The 17,595-nt window shown below is 32.2% G+C and overlaps 1 protein-coding gene across 1 annotated transcript; it reads right to left on the bottom strand.

Annotated features, from left to right (window-relative positions):
- Positions 1–2,348: 2,348 nt before the first annotated feature.
- On the bottom strand, positions 2,349–17,172 carry LOC106074926 (uncharacterized). The gene is made up of 8 exons (XM_013235819.2): positions 17,037–17,172; positions 15,979–16,100; positions 15,623–15,662; positions 15,188–15,261; positions 13,063–13,168; positions 12,529–12,647; positions 5,717–5,859; positions 2,349–5,130 (listed from the first exon to the last, which is right to left on the bottom strand). The coding sequence occupies exons 1-8, from the start codon at positions 17,098–17,100 to the stop codon at positions 5,025–5,027; spliced, it is 774 nt and encodes a 257-aa protein (XP_013091273.2). The 5' UTR covers positions 17,101–17,172; the 3' UTR covers positions 2,349–5,024.
- Positions 17,173–17,595: the final 423 nt, after the last annotated feature.

The raw sequence follows: 17,595 nt of genomic DNA, 5'->3' as shown, positions 1-17,595 counted from the left end.
CTGAATTGCGAGGTCTATTCAAGGCAGTAGAGCTCGTATGCTTGTAATTGGATTGATCGTTATAAACTCACCCTTGTGGTCAGCAAGACTACCCTGGTTCACCCCAATGACGTCAGTATGATACACCACTCAGGAGAATCTAGAGACCGTTCTGGCGTTAAAAACATAAAAAGACGGCCAGTTTCTAGAATCGCATTGGAGAAGACGTGTTGAAATGTCGTAAAAGAACGTTTTGAATCCATCATGTTGTTGATGAGAACAAGAAAAAGTATGAACATTTTTACCGAGAAGATGAAACGACGTCAATTAGCAATTTTTGTTTGTAAACATTGGTCATTGTGCGTTTTTGTTTTTAGTAGCCTAATACTCAAATATGGTTTTATAACTTTAATATAAAAACTAAAATTTTTTGATCCTTGAGAAAAAAAAAACACCTCCCCCCCCCCATCCCCATATTTGTCAGCCCATTCACTTTTATTACATAAGGTACTCTCTGAGGAGGTCAAGGTTAATGTCGAAACAGCTACAACGCTATTCTAACACTTCTGTTTCGTACTCTTGTCAGTTCAGCCTCCGACCTTCACCTTTGTTATATTGAAACGTTTGGCGACATCCGTGACCAAGCGAGGCCTTTCGTTATAGAAGTCCTGTACACTGACCTGCAACGTCACAACATTATATGGGCAGTTTAGACTACCGGGAGGGGGGGGGGGCTGGCTATATGGGCGTTCGGGCAAATGCCCGGTGGGCCGATACCCAAATGGGCCGGTAGGGCCACCGACAGGGCCACTATGACTAGGATGAAATTGTTTTAAAAGTTTTATAGCCTTTGAGCGTCGTGTTTAAAAAATTCTTTTGCAGACTCGACAGTGCAATACTAATTTAATCTGAACACACCTTGTGTATACATTAATTAGGGTCTTCAAACTTTGTGATTTAAGAGCAACGCAAGGTCTATATTTCTTTTAAAGATATATTATAGTCTTCTTTGTATGCGTGTGTACAATTATCGATACATTATCAAACTGAACATAATTATTTTGAGGACAGGTAGACGGTAGACCTAGTCCTAGATATACGATTTATGAGCTGGATGGTATAAAAATGCCAGGGCCTATTTTGACACCCAGTCCGCCCCTGGTTTAGACCAAAAGCGCGTTGCCAAGTCGTACAGACCTATGACGTTGCAAGTCAGTGTCCAGGCCTTCTATAACTAATGGTCTCGCACCAAGTCTTCAAAGATTACATTGAACTTTGACCTTGAACTTGTACGCTTTCAGACGTTTCTTTTAGAAATGAAATTTAGGCCTATTACGTCATAGCCCAAACCTCTCCTGCAGGACGATAGGTGGTGGCAGCAGGGTTTGAACCTGGGATAAGGCATCCATAATTTCTTTCCCCCACATTTCAATACTAAAAGAAAGTATTCCATTACTGATCATTACGACCATTCTTTTCTTACAATTCTTACAACGCTTACAACTCTATATCTTTTACGTTTCGATTTTCGCAATCGATGCATGCACCACTTCTACTCATTCAATCATCATTACATTTTGTATACAAGCTCATGCTCGGTGACAACACATGAATCAGTAAAAAAACAAAATCAACGTTAGTCGTAATAAACTAATTAATTAATTTTGTTTTTATATTGAAAATGTACTAACATTAGGGGAGATAATTTAAGCCTTGTGTAGAGAATCAGGCGATTAGAAAGAATTCAAAGATAACTAGAGTAAAATAAAATAATTAGGAGTACATGTTAATATAAAAATTATACCAAATATTAAGCAGGGCCGGCTCTAGGTAAAAGGAGGCCCTAGGCGAAGGGAATTGGGCGGCCCCGAATAAAATAGAAAAGAATTAAGACTGAAAAATAACATCAAATGAACTAAATAAAAAAAAACTTCCTTTATCTATATCTAAATAGCAGACTTGAATTTTTTATAGTACAATTTCATTGGCATTCCGTAAGTAAAAGAAATGGAGGCGCGGTGGCTGAGCAGTAAAGCGATTGACATCCAAACTGAGGGTCCCGGGTTCGAATCCTGGGATTTTTCATTTTCGGGATCGTTGGGCACCTCTGAGTCCACCCAGCTCCAATGGGTACTTGACATTAGTTGGGGAAAAGTAAAGGCGGTTGGTCGTTGTGCTGACATGACAACCTCGTTTTCACCATAGGCCACAGAAACAAATGACCTTTACATCATCTGCCCTATAGACCACAAGGTCTGAAAGGGGAACTTTACTTTTTTTTGTTTTATTGAGCTAATAGTTTATTTAACTCATAAAAATCTCAGTCAAGTCAAAAAAAAAATTAAAAAAAAATAAAATAATGACATAGATCAGAGTCATGGAATGTTTATTTTAACAACAGTACAACAAAAACAAAACAAAAAATCACTGATGTCAGTTACAAAAAAAAAATAAAAATAGAAAGTATAACAGCATGTATAAAAAATGATTATTAAAAAAACAAAAAAAAAAAACAGAAAGATTTGATCGTATTGTACAGTTCTATCTCATAATGTACAGCTTTGTCTGCCTCAGATATGACATAAAATATAGGTCTTGGCTAGGTCTGTGTAGCCACCTGAAAAACTGCATTCTTCCATAATCTTCAAACCTGAAGACATTTCCTTACTATTATTTTAGTAAATGTACAACAAAGCTTAAAACAAAAACAACTAACCTTGTGCGTATTGTCACAGCACCCCTACAATAAAAAAAAACAACTGGTGGAATATGGTTATATGAATTGTCACACAGCAACCTTATGACCAATAAAAAAGGTGGAATTTGGTTATGCGAATTGTCACAGCATCTGTGACAAATGTCAAGGAACAGATGAGATGATAAAATATGCAAACTTAATTTTGAAAACAATATGTTTTTGAAAGACCTCATGTTATTGTTGCACAAATTTTGATCATGATGATGACGATGGTGAACTAGATTGTTCATTTTGTATATAATACGGCTTAATGTAAGTTTTTTATATTTCATATGTACATTTATACAACATGCCTACTGAATATGGTTCAAGAAGTTTGTAGCTGTCACATATATTTATTAATGATGAAGAAATTTGATTTTAATTAGAACTTTACGTTTCTGAGATACTGATATGACAGACAGACAACAGAAACACAAGATAATACATTTCTGTACAGGACCCACTAAAAAAAAAAGAAAAATGGATTATAAAATTAATATTATGCATTGTTATGCTACATATAAGATTATGCATCAGAAAGTAGATTAACATATAAAATGTAAAAAAAACTATGTAAAAATATAAAGAAAAAAGAAAAAAAAATATATCAAAAATACAAAAGCATCAAAAGAGATTTGTAAGTTAATAGTTTCTATAATGTAAATGTAATAATGTAATTTAAAATCTAATTAATGGGCCACTTTGTCTATAACATTAAACGTAGGTTAATAAAACATATTTTTGTTTGTTGGTGTGTGCCATAGCAAAAGATAGTTGGTCAGAGAGAACAGAATAACATCAAGAACATTTCAACACATCTTGCACGTTTCCTATTCAACATGAGATAACAACAGTAAATCTCACCAATAGACAATTTAAAAGCATTCAAATACTACAACAAATCTTTTGTGATATACAAGTCAATCCCTTCGATATCAAATGCTTATATAGTAGATTCATCCTCACATTTCAGAGTGTAGAGACCATCAGGAGAGCTAATGATTGTGTTTATTTATTGCTACAGAAATCATTTGTAAGCATAAACCACAATTATTTAATACTAAATTTGCATAAATATTAAAATAAAAAAAGCCAGAATATATTCACACAGAATCTGTGGGTGGTGGTGTGTGGGGTAAAATGTTGTGAAGGAAAAGAATTACAGGTAGCTGTCAAGGACATAGCATAGGTCCAGAGTGGCTACGTTTCGGAGAGTCAACAATCTATTCTAGAATTATGTTCAGAAAATGAAGAATTTTTTCTCAGGCCAATATAGCAAAAGGTAATAAAAATAAGTTGTGACTTTTGTTTTTTTTTTAGTTCTAGGTGAATGCAGAGCTTAGGCCATGCATGCTACATTACTTGCAGTGTTAGTTTCAAATTACTCTACCATTAGCCTAAACTGCCAAAAAAAAAAAATCAGTTATGATCACCTATTTATCACGTATACAAAAATGACAACCCATATACAATTTACCACATATGTAGCAGGTACTGAACAAGCCAAACTGTTTTCGTATTGGAAAACAATTTAAAATCATGAACTAATGATCAAGGTTATATTTCTCTCATCTAAAGGTTATGTTGAATTAATAAATTAGAAATAATGTTTCAAATGTCCTCACTTCAATGCAAAAATCAACTAAGTCTTGAGATAGGAAATGGTTCAGTTTCTCTACAGTCACTTTATACAGAACTTAGTGGGACTTGTGGTGAAATGGCTACACACTTAACAAGTGAAAGAAATATCAGAAAGAAAGCTTATACAAAGTTGTAATTCTAAAACCAATACTTTCTTTACCAATATTTAAAAAAAAACACAATAAAAAGAGATGAAAATGTTTCCTCCAGTGTTTGTTTATACATTTATACATCTATGATGTTGGCATTGAATACAAAGCATTGTTTATATTACAATAAAACATGGTTGTTGTGCTGGCCAAATGATACTCTCGTTAACCGTGGACCACAGAAACAGATGACCTTTACATCATCTGTCCCATAGATTGCACGGTCTGAAAGGGAAACTTTACTTTACAATAAAACATCATCCTTAAAGCACCGGCCAACAAAACAACCTTCAAGTCTGCTTCTAAACAAATTTACTTGAAGATGTTAGGGACAACAATTTGTGGAATGTAGCAATTGAGATATGAAGGGAGAAAACAACAACTTGTACATAGGTCTTATTGTTATTCCTAAAACTTTTGTTTCAGTGAGATCAACAATGTCTTCAGCATTACACAGAACCACTTCAATCTTTTGCACTTAATGTCAATGAGTTGAGCAAATAATGAAGGATCTGCTAGGACATTGACGTGAATGACATAGCTAGGGGTAGAAGTTCTCTTGTCATGGCTGATGGCATGGATCGGATCCCTTGCATCAAACTGTCAGTAAAATCCAGCACCCTGAGAAAAAAGGAAAATAAAAAAAAAAGATTTCATAAGAATTTCAAAGTATAAGTGAAATCAAATTAAATTGATGACAACGCAAAAACATTTCAAGCTAGCCCTGAAGTCTACACTGTTACTTTTTGTTTTTTTGATTCACATTAAAGATTTTAAAAAAGGGAAAAAAAAATAGTCAGAGCACATAATGTAAGAAAATGTAAAAGTTTCTACAAAAAATTAATCAGCTCAAAGTTTATGTTTTAAACTTTAAACTTTTTATGCTTTAAACAAAAATTGGTAAATGCCACGCATTGCTCTCAAATAACAATTTTTAAAAGCTTGGAAAGTGTGATATATCTGTTAAGCTCTGGGAAATACCAGTACTTATTAATTATTATTATTTAATAGTCAACTAGTTCTAAAGATAAGCTAACCTTTGGCTTTTGAATTATTTTTTTTTCAATATAATATACTGAAAGGTGCTATCTATGAATGATTTGTATTTTAAAAAAAATGGAATGTAAAGATGATTTTTTGTTTGTTTAGTTTTCAGAAAACAATTAGTTTGGTATTCCCAAAACATTAGGACTTTATAAAACCTTACCATTCTCTTACTTCAGAAGACAAACTTTCACCTTCTTCTGGCAGCTCTGCAAGATGTCTTTTCAGAATTGGAAAATTTTCTTCTAAATTTTTCTTATGCTTTGAGAAAACATTTTCTCCAGAAGGCAAATTCACAATAGCTTGCTGAAAAAATAAAAGTAAGAATTGAATTTCAGCTAGAATAAACTGACAAATAACGTCATCTCCCAATAAAACAAAACTGCCAAAAGTTTCTCTTAGACACCATTAAATTTATGGGATAAACAAGTGAATTAATAAGTAAATTTCATCACATATTGTCACCGTTCTTTTATAAATGTCACCGGGTTGTTTTATATGTTATGAATGTGGCTGTGGTTATCAATGTAGGCGTGGTGGTGACATTGGGTTCTTGTTACAAATCACTGAATAATGAAATGACGCTGGGTGTAGCAGATACAATAAGTTTAATATAACACCACATAGTGAATACACCATACAATTCGACCCAGGAATGGTCAGTATTAATCCAACAGTAATATACGAATATCACAACTTAGTACTTATTCTATAACCAACTACTTTAAACATCTAACTCTACTGCTTATATCTTAAGTGACTCAATACAAGTGCTTGCTACAAGATCTCTATGTGGACTGACTGCCTTTAACTCTCTGGTTCACCTAAGGTCAAAAGTGTTCACCTTAGTGCAACATGGGTTGTGAATAAGATTCACAATATGGAATTAACATACACAATACAGAATTAGGGTTTCTACTCTATGGCACCAACTTTGAGGTGGTGACATTACCTATCACCCCCCTTTTGAAAAAAATTTTGAAGAAATTTTTTTCAGCTTGACGACATAATTATCATAAGTAGGATCAATTGGAATTATTGGGGTCTATGAAATGTACAATTGCAGAGTTCAAATAGAACTACAAACTTGCAATAAAATATATAATATGACAGTGTTACACAAAATATTTGCTGAATCAAAAAAAATTCATACAAGGGCAAAATTCTCTCATTCATCATATTCTTGTAAGGCAATTCAAATAATTCTCTGAGTCAAATACTTAACATCCCAAATAATTCTTTACATGTAGTTCTAATATATACATCAATATTCAAATGTGTTTAATATTTACAAGTCTTTTTCATAATAATATGTGCAAAGTGTGACGAAAATTTCAATGACAATCTCCTATGTCACAATGTGAAAAATTAATACAAGTTTTTATTCACAATATCTATTTATAAAAAATCTTTGACACTATAGCAATGTTAGAAGTCTGGTTTTTGACACCAATAGTACAATATGTACATATCATGTAGAAAATGTTACAAGTAAGTCTCAATATGTAAGTGATAAGTATAGAAAAATTCAAAATATATGTGTCAAAATTCAAGATTAAATTGTTTAATGATCATTGTTACAAATTCAATGTATCTGTTTACTTCAATATGAGGTTTGATATCTCCATAAAAAATTGTTGTGCATTAATATTACACAAGTAAATATGTATAATTCAAGTATCAAAATATTGTTTGCTCAAAAGTATGATCATCAAATCAAAATAAATATCTTTCATAGTGCTTGTTGCATGCACCTTATGTTTCAATTAAGTATTTCTCCATATGACAGTTCAAATAATTTGTAGCTAGTAATGGCAAAAGTTTAATGTTACATTGTTTATCAAATAATTATTGAGTACAAAGTTCAAAAAACTCTTTTGTCAAAAAAAATTCAACTGAGAAAATGTGTCAGTTGTGATACAATCTTTGAGTTTACATTAATACAAAAAAATATAGTCCATAAGAATAGTTTGACAAAAATGTTTTCAAAAAATACAAGTGTAAGTCAATATTTAATTACACTAATTGACATTGAATAAATAAGTTACATTATGAATCAATCTCCTTTTTCAATAGTATTGAAAAATGTGACTAAGTTATATAATTGTGATAAATGACATAGTAGAAAAATTCCAATCTTGTTTACAATAGCTGTAGAAAAAAAAATTTGTCACAGTTGTTCTCAATACAATGAGAAAAAATAATGTTTACATTGAATGGAAAAAATTAAGCTAGGTACTGAATAAGTTGGGAAAAAATTCAATGTTTGTTTACATTGTTGAATACAAAAATGTTATTCTTGTTGCCAAAAGAATGTGAAAAAAATGTAGGTTACAATGTAGTAATCAAATTCCAAAGTTTGTTTACTAATAGAGTTTTTTTTTTTTTTAAATGGTTTCTAGTTCAATGTTTAAAAATAGTACTCATTGTTTACAAAACAATGCTCAATATTTACAACATAATGCTCAATGTTTACAACATGATGCTCATAGTTGGTTGTAAAAATAATTTTTTACTTTAAGGTGTGAATCTTAAATCTTTGACATTTAGCAATACAAGTTTTGACTAACATGACATAGATCATTATCTAAGTCATTCTGATTATCTTGAATATATCTGGACATAAAATCAGCAATAACATTATCTTTCCCTTTTATTTGTTTTATTTCAAAATGGAAATCAGCTAGGATCATGGTCCATCTTGTAATTCTACTATTAGTATTTGCTTTAACATTTAGAGTGGTTAATGGTTTATGATCTGTAAATATTAGGAAAAATCTGCCTAACAGATGTCTTTTTAGTCGCAGTGTACACCACACTATGGCTAAACATTCTTTTTCTATGGTACTGTTTCATATTCTATTGGTCTTTCAGTTGCTACAGCTGCTATGTTTTGTCTGGTATGATTGTTATTGTGGTAAGTATGTTGTCTATCTTGAAATTGGTCTCTTCTCGACATTCTGTTGTTTTGCCATCTTCTGTTTGTTTGATGTGATCTACTGTTAGTTGGACTGTAGCTTTGCCAAGTTCTTCTGTTATATTGTTGTTGATAGGATCTATTATAGTTAGGACTGAAGCTCTGGAAAGTTCTGTTATCTCTTCCATATCTATGGTTTCTATTTACATATTGCTGTTTTTCTGATGCCATTCTCTTTCTGCACTCTGCTTTGGTGTGACCCAATATGCCACAGAAAAAACATTGTATGCTCTTGGCATATTTAAATTTATTTGTAGTTCTTGGATGGTTTTCTGTCACTGTTGCAGCTACATTGTACAATTCCCTTTTGTCAATGGTGATGTTTGGGTGGGAGTCCTTGTATGTTGTTAAGTTTGATATCAATTCAGCTTCATTTTTTATTTTTCTCTCCTTCAGGAATGAGAATGCTGCATCTGTAACATTTGTTAACACATTTTCAATGAGAAAAAAATCTAAGATCTGTTTGGGGTCATCTAAGTTGCAGTTTGCGAGTTGTAGCCACTTTGTCATGTTCTGGCGCATGTCATGTATTGTTCTTTTTAAATCTGCATTCTTGGCTAGTTTTATTTCTCTAAAAAGTTTTCGATAGTGCTCCTCCGTTTTGCCAAAATGTTCAATAAGTCTTTGTTTTACTGTGTTGTAGTCTTTTCTTTGCTCCATAGTTAGTGTGTCGATGATGTTTAGTGGTTCACCTCTTAGGTTAGCTAGAAGTTGTTGAGCCATTTGTGCACTATTCATATTTGCTGTTTGACAGATATATTCAAATTGAATAATGAAATTTTCCAATGTGTCTTCTTTTGGATCAAAGTTCCTAAATTTGCTATGATACTGATGATGAGATGAAGTTTGACTTGCTGAATTGTCTTTATTTTCTTTTGCTAGTTTTGCCATTTTTTCTTCATGTTCTTTTAATTTTATTTCATGCTGGCGTTCTTTTTCTTTCTCTAAGTTTTCTTGTTCTTTCTCTCTCAGTCTTCTTTCATGTAGCCTCTCTTCCCGTTGCTTGTCTTTTTCTACTCTAATTCTATCTATTTCAATTTTAATGAATGCAGCTCTATCATCTTCTTTTAACTTTAGTTTATCCACTATCTCTATTAGTTTTTCATACTCAGCCATTTTCAAAGATTCAAATTAGTAATATAGTTTAGTAATAGATATGTGTACTAGATATTTGTAAATGAAATATTGTACAATAAATACTTATTATTGCTCAAATAGTAATTACAGGTAATAGTAGATATATATTTTGTGCGAAACAATTGAGGTTATGAGGTGTCTTAAGTTATTCTTGGTACTTTATCTAGTTCGTAATGTAATACTTTACTGATCAATTATATGATTATGTATTTCTAGTATCTCCACTTGCAATTTAAAAGTTTATTGCAACAAATAATTCACAATTATGTGAGCCTTATTAGTCTGGTAAATAGTGATCAATGTATCAATAGTATCAAAATAGTTGAATGTGTTTGAAGAGTATATACAATATAAATCTTGTCAATCTCAAATCAAAATATATCCCATAGTGTATCAAGTGTGTAGTGTAGTGTTGATAATAATAAAAAATAGGTTGAAATAAGAAGTAAAATAAATATATATATTAATAAGTAATTAGACAAACATAAATACACTATAGATACTAAACAGTCTGCTTTAAAGAGACATTACAAGATAGTAGAAATAGTAGACAAAAGAATTACAATGAGAAATAACTATGACGCAAAAGAAAATTCAACAAATATAAACAAGACAATATCAATACAAGAGTTTAACAATATGATAGATACTTGACGAAATACAAACTTAACTAATACAGCTATACGATCAAGTATTTACTTTATCTAAAGAGTCCCTACCAATACCTGGATGCTTACTTGAAAAAAAAATATAAATGCTCAGACTCAATAGATAATTAAATTTAGTCCCTAAAGTCAAATGTATATATAAATACAAATGTAAACAATGAAAAAAATTGTGGTGTAGTTCAGAGAGAACTAATCAATATTCATTAATACTAAAGGGTAATTAAAGTTACTTCCCTTAAATATTCACTTGATGCTTGACTTGTACATAAAGTTCCGGTGATGCTCCACATAAAATATGTCCACAGTACAGTTCATAAGTAATCCACTTGGTAAATCCGCAGCACTATGGTACAGTTCATAAGTAATCCACTTGTTAAATCCACAGTACAATGTTACAGTTCATAAGTAATCCACTTGTTAAATCCGCAGCACAACGGTACAGTTCATAAGTAATCCACTTGTTAAATCCACAGCACAATGGTACAGTTCATAAGTAATCCACTTGTTAAATCCACAGTACAATGTTACAGTTCATAGGTAATCCACTTGTTAAATCCACAACACAATGGTACAGTTCATAAGTAATCCACTTGTTAAATCCACAGTAGAATGTTAAATGATACGGTACTCAAGTTCTTGAACAATAGTGATCCAATAAATACTTCATATGTTTGACAGATAATCCATTAAACAATTCATATAGTTGACAAGTAATCCAATAAATAATTCATGTGCTTGATAGGTAATCCACTGTTTCGTACAGTTGCTGAAACAAATATAAATAACTAAAAATGACCTTAGGTAGTGACGACAAGAGAGGTCTAAGAGTAAGAGCGCTCTCTTATTAACTGTGCTGTTAGACAGCGACAATAGGAGTGTGTCATTAGAATTATGACGAGCACTCGATGTAGATGATTCTTGAATATGTCAGCTACTTCGACTGACCATATATCAGCTGTCTTCAAACGATGACTTGAATGACTTGTAGTACTAGATTTTCACCCACACCGGTTGTAGTATCACGGTTGTCTAGTTTCACCCACACAGGCTGTAGTATCCAGGTTGTCTCAGCATATCATGTTTGATCTCTTCCGCTTAGGATGTTAAAAAGTAACTTTGAACAATGCTGTGCTCCTAAAGCTATCTCAACTGGTGTAAAAGTACAACCACATAAATCAGGCTTCCAGATAAATGACACTTAGGACAGTAGTCAACTGGAAAAAGTTGAAAATACAGCTCAGACAGGAACAGTTCAAATTGTTCATTTCATCACAGATGAAAAAAAATAGCTCGCTAACGGTAACTGTGTCATGGCAGGTCAATGTGACATGTAGTAGTAGCTCTAGATACCAAGTGTGTAGTATAAAATATCGTTTGCTGACACTTCTGACACTATTCTGACACCAAAAATGTCATTTTCTGACAATAAATGACTTGCACTTTGGACACTTCTGACACCAAGAATGTCACATTGATTTTATAAATGTCACCGGGTTGTTTTATATGTTATGAATGTGGCTGTGGTTATCAATGTAGGCGTGGTGGTGACATTGGGTTCTTGTTACAAATCACTGAATAATGAAATGACGCTGGGTGTAGCAGATACAATAAGTTTAATATAACACCACATAGTGAATACACCATACAATTCGACCCAGGAATGGTCAGTATTAATCCAACAGTAATATACGAATATCACAACTTAGTACTTATTCTATAACCAACTACTTTAAACATCTAACTCTACTGCTTATATCTTAAGTGACTCAATACAAGTGCTTGCTACAAGATCTCTATGTGGACTGACTGCCTTTAACTCTCTGGTTCACCTAAGGTCAAAAGTGTTCACCTTAGTGCAACATGGGTTGTGAATAAGATTCACAATATGGAATTAACATACACAATACAGAATTAGGGTTTCTACTCTATGGCACCAACTTTGAGGTGGTGACACATATCATACAAATAATATAAGATAAAAAAAAAAGTAATAATAGTAAAACAATAAAAACATTGTTTTTAGCCTTACATATTTTAAATTTTAATAAGCAAAAAGAAGTAAATCATAGCATAACAAAAACACATATGAAGTAAGATGTCTTTAATAAATTTTATAAACTGATAATTAAAAATAAGTTTAGAGACAAAGTCATAAATACTGAAACTATTGACAACTTATGCTCAACAACTTACATATAGTATTGCCAACTGGTGTGCCAAATATTTAGGTCGTGATTGACTCTCCACCTCCTCATGTATTTGTTTAGAAAGAGACAGCAGGTGATGCATGGAGGAAAGCTGTGAGAAGTATTCTGAAGGCAAGGACATAAAAGATTTGTTTGAAAGTAGCCCACATTGAAACTCTAATAATGACTTCAAGAGAGCAAAGTTGTTGTTTTTTCAAAGTTTAAATAGACTTTGATAAAGTCATGAAAATGTGATATTTAGGTATTCATGAGATGTGTTATTAAAAGTTCTATATTAATAATAATAATAATTTTATTTATAAAGCGCTGTTAACAAACAAAATGTAGGCTCAAGGCGCTGTAATAACATTACAAACACAAACACGACAATAGAAATTAAAAACTAATCTAAAAAAGTTTTAAACAAGTAGGTCTTAATGTTCTTCTTAAAAGTGGTATAGCATGTTGTCTGTCTGAGATCAATGGGGAGTGAGTTCATGTTCAAGGTGTAACACATAACTGATACAAAGTATTCAATTACCATCTACAGCAGGGGATTTGAAACTTGAAATCAAATGTTCATTTCCTGCCATGTAAGCAGATACACGTGGAAACAACTCTTCCAGCCCAGAGTCAATGGGAAATGACTAAATTTGAGAAGAAAAAAATATTTCATTACAAATCTAACATTATTACATATAACCAACAAAAAAATTCATGTGTCTTCATGTTTTGTTTTTTTTAATTAAAGGGATGGCTGCCTGGTTGTGTAGTACGTGCTCTGGACTGTCATTTTGATGATCCCAGTTTCAAACCCTGTCCGCAGCCATTCCATGCTCTGTGAGAGGTTTATCTTTAACTCTGAAAGGACATCAAATCCTAAAATGATTTTAAGAAGAAAACCTAATTTCTGATAATATATTTAACAAACAGATTGTTAAACAAGCAAAAATTAAGCACTCTACTATAGCAACATAGTGTTACCTAAACCCAGAAATCTAATACAGTGATATAGTGTAATCAAGAGGCAATTCAGGCATTGCTGTAAAGCAGCTAAAACAACACAGGAAGCACTAGTCCTTGTGCCTCACTGATCAGCTACCATCCTTCTCAGCCTGGGGAGCTTTATGGCCAAAGTGCTGATCCATCATTCTCCCTGGTGCTAAGAGTAATTGACAAGTAGACTAAAGCAGCAAGCCACAGAAAGAAAAGGAAAAAGAGAAAAAGAGCTACAAGGAACTATAAAGGTTTGTTCTTACTTAGACTTAGATTTTCCCAAGCATATTGGGCAAACTCTCCATAGAAATCAGTATTCAGCTATGTTTGAAAACTCTGCCAAAACTGATGTCCACTGCCATGAGATCTTCCATGAAGGTGTGGGGCTATAATATACAAGGATGTCCATGTTTTTCTTTTCCTTGTTTTGACCTCCATGTTAGTGCTATCCTCATGCACGATTCTTTCTCTCTGGGGAAGAAGTACAGCAGACCTCAAGCTGCAGTTGGTCACAACCTCAAAAAGTGGCAGAATGTCCTTTCAGTAAAGGATTTCTCTGTAAATGACTCTTAAAATCCATCTTAGCCATCGATGCTGAGCCATACTTGGCCTCCATGTCTTGAATGTATAAGTGCCATTGAGATGACAATTGAGTTGAATAGGTAGATTTTCTTTTCAACACTAATAGATTTGTCCAAATAGGCTGGAAAATGGCCCCTGTCGGATTGTATTTTTGCTGTGGCTCGTCTGCCTGTAAACCCTTGACAGTCTATCAACATAGTACATTAATTAAGTCAAACAAGTAATCAAGTAATGCCAATGGGTTTATGTACAGTATTTAACAAGAGGTAATGTAAAACATGATTAATGATATGATATGAATGATAGTTCAATTAAAGAAAAACAAATAGTCAATATTACATTCTAAGTACTATTGCAGTGATTATGCATTATATACAAATACTGAAATAGACTACTGGCTTAATTTAAAAGGCACACTTCAGTTACAATGCCAGCAATAAAATCCGAGCTCACATTGCTCACAACCAAATACGCCCATGCCCATGGACAAAGTATGGTCCATACCAAGCCAATAGTCTATGCTCAGATCAAGCTAGACTACCACAGAGTCTCAAGCCTGAATCCCTAAACAAGACAAATATGAATTTCTTTTGAACCACTCAACATGACAATAATGATTAACCCATATGGGGCAATGAAATAAAGATGAAAGGAGCATTAAACTTAACTTAACCAGCACTTAGAAACCAAAAAAAACAACCAATAAAGGTTACAGAGAACGATCCGTCCAAGCCAAAACATAAGTAACAATGACATTTACAGGGTACATAAAAGAGAACAAAAAATGGACTCAGTTTAGGCAAGACAGCCCCTGCCTTCCCATTTCAGAATGCTACATTATGATAGGCATACCCATCAATTATACTCCACCCAGTCAAGCGCAATAACTACAGAAAAAGCAAATGGTGTTTTCTTCTACATGTTGTAAACTAATCTTCTTTCTAAGATTACATTAAAGAAAATTACTTTGATAATTAAAACTTGTAAACTAAAAATCAACATAAAATGTGTTTGTAATTTGTAACTTACTGTAATGTTTTTAGAGTCAGAAGAAAAAACTGAATATTTACTTGAGTTAAAAGACTTACTGCAATATTCCCAGAGTTAGTGGACTTGAGCAACTTAAACAAGACTTGCTGAATATTGTTGTAGACCAGAGTTGCTTTGGAGAAAATGCAAAATGATGGTGATATATATATATATTTAGGTGAAGATTTGCTTATTCAATATTTATTGGCAGTCAATTGTTATTAATTCTAAAATATACATCACAGCCCTGGTGAAGATTACATTTTAATGTACATTTTTAGAAAATAAAGTCAAATATTTTGAAGGAGCCTAAAACATGAAAACATACTTAGAATAGGCAGATTTATATTATATATAATCAGTTGGGGTATATATATATATATTCAAGTTATTTCAAACTTTTTACTATTCAACTTATTAGATGGTGCTCTCAGAAACTTTGAAATAAAAAGATTTGACAGAAAAGTTTATAGTAGAATACAATTTATATTTACCTTTACTGTTGCGCAATATGCTTGCTCGTTTTGTTTCAGGCTAAGAAAATAATATTAATATAGTCAAAAAATAATATTTTAAAGACTTTGCATTAAATAGTTTAATTCTAAACATTTTAAAACTCAATATTAATTTCTTAAAACTTTATAAATTTGAAATAATTATTATGCAAAAATATATATTTTATTCATTAAAATTGTTTTACAATATTAAAGCTTGATACACTTCAGGAAATAGTTCTAGATGTAGAAAAAATGACCTATTTTAATTGTGGAACCAAACATTATTTTTTTGTTCAATCTAAGTTTAGTGCTAGTATTTAATTAGTATTTATGATTTCTCACACAAAACTTACAGATTTTGCTAAGCCTTGCTTACATATTGTGTCTAGCTGGTAACAAAGCATCATCAAATCAATGTGAAGATCTGCCTCAGATGTTTGGTAGACTTGAATAGGAGCATGCAAAAGAACCTCAACTAAATTTTAAAAAATATTAAAATACTTATGATATATATTTGTTCTCTTCTTATCTTATATATTAAAGACGTTACTTCAAAAAAATCATTGGTTATCCTGGCAGATTCAGGTAACCCATTCCATTCCATAGGGAAGAAGGAGCACATGTATGAATTTGTTCTAGCGTATCAAATAAGAAATGTGCATCTAAATATCATTTCCCATATTTTTTGTTTTAGGTATGTGGCACTATAACACTACTCTAACTTTTGTCAATATTGATGTAGTTTGTTGTGTGTCTATGACTATTGGCTGATTGGATTGATGCTTGCACAGAGGAGTCCAGCAGATAAAATGGAATGGAGACTTGGTATCATGTTGGGTTGGGGTTTCTACTAAATTCTACACTGAGATCAAAAGCATAATAATCATAATACATATATTGATATATTTGTTATTGAACTTGAAGTTAATTTTGTTTAGAAAAGAGTTTCAAGCTTTATTCAAATCTCTGTTTCAAGTTGATTAATTTTTTAATATGCCTACAAGGTACAAGGGTTAGGTTGGATTAGCTGTTTTTTTTATTGTTATTTAGCTGCAAGTCAAAAAAAATAAATAAATAAAAGTAAAACTTGAATTAGATCTATATAGATAATAGAGTCTAAACTCTACTACGATGACTAATTATGTCTAAGTAGAGTCTACTTGAGACTTGAAATTGAAAGAAAAAAGGGTCAGCTGAATGAATGCAAACTAAACTTGAGAGTTGAAGTCAGAACGACAGGTCACAGGTCAGAAGTAAGTTTAAGTAAGTTGAACTTGAAGTCTCAACTCAGACAACTGCATTGAACTGGATCTTGAATTTCTTAATTAAGTAATCATCAGGCTAATCTACTAGATCTAGATCTCTAAAATGCGTGCGCTAGATTCTTTAGCGTTTTATTTTTTGATCTGACCTTTAAAGGCAGGGAAATAGTTTTCAGGAACAACAACAGGTTGTGTACAGGAGGCAGCCATCATTGTTTTATTTTGCAGTCATCCGGTAACAAAAACAAACAAAGCAGTTTAACAATTTAACACTTTCGCAGTATTACTTTTGCATCGCAAATTAAACAAGAAATTAATTAATTAATAGACGATGAAGCATCTTTTCTTAAAAAATATAGACGTTACTTGAAAAAAGGAAGATTACGTCCCTAGGTCAATCTAGTAAGTCATGCATGTTAATCAATGACCTCAATTCTGCCAAGTCACTGGTTTTCCTAGCTGACTCAGGCAACCCACTCCATTCTCCAATAGCACTATTAGGGAATTTAAGAAGAAGGATTAGTACAAATTTGAACAAGGAATGTGCCTTTTTCTTTGGTCTTTCAGAGTATGTTATTAGGTTTTGATACTGTGTTTGAAGATTAGGGTTCAGTGTTTTATTTATAATTGCTACTTTACTTTTCCTGAATTGTTGCTGAATTTACGGGTTTTAATAAAGATGTTACTCTAATCAAATGTGAATATTCT

Source organism: Biomphalaria glabrata, chromosome 15 (genome assembly GCF_947242115.1).
Source record: "Biomphalaria glabrata chromosome 15, xgBioGlab47.1, whole genome shotgun sequence".
Taxonomy (NCBI): Eukaryota; Metazoa; Mollusca; class Gastropoda; family Planorbidae; genus Biomphalaria; species Biomphalaria glabrata.
This window is presented reverse-complemented; position numbering and strand designations above follow the sequence as displayed.

Coding starts and splice junctions, on each gene's coding strand:
- LOC106074926 (XM_013235819.2), bottom strand. CDS start 17,100: ATGATGGCTGCCTCCTGTACACAACCTGTTGTTGTTCCTGAAAACTAT. Junction 13,169..15,187: donor CTAACTCTGGGAATATTGCA/GTAAGTCTTTTA, acceptor TCTCAAATTTAG/TCATTTCCCATTGACTCTGG. Junction 5,860..12,528: donor ACCAGTTGGCAATACTATAT/GTAAGTTGTTGA, acceptor TTATTTTTTCAG/CAAGCTATTGTGAATTTGCC.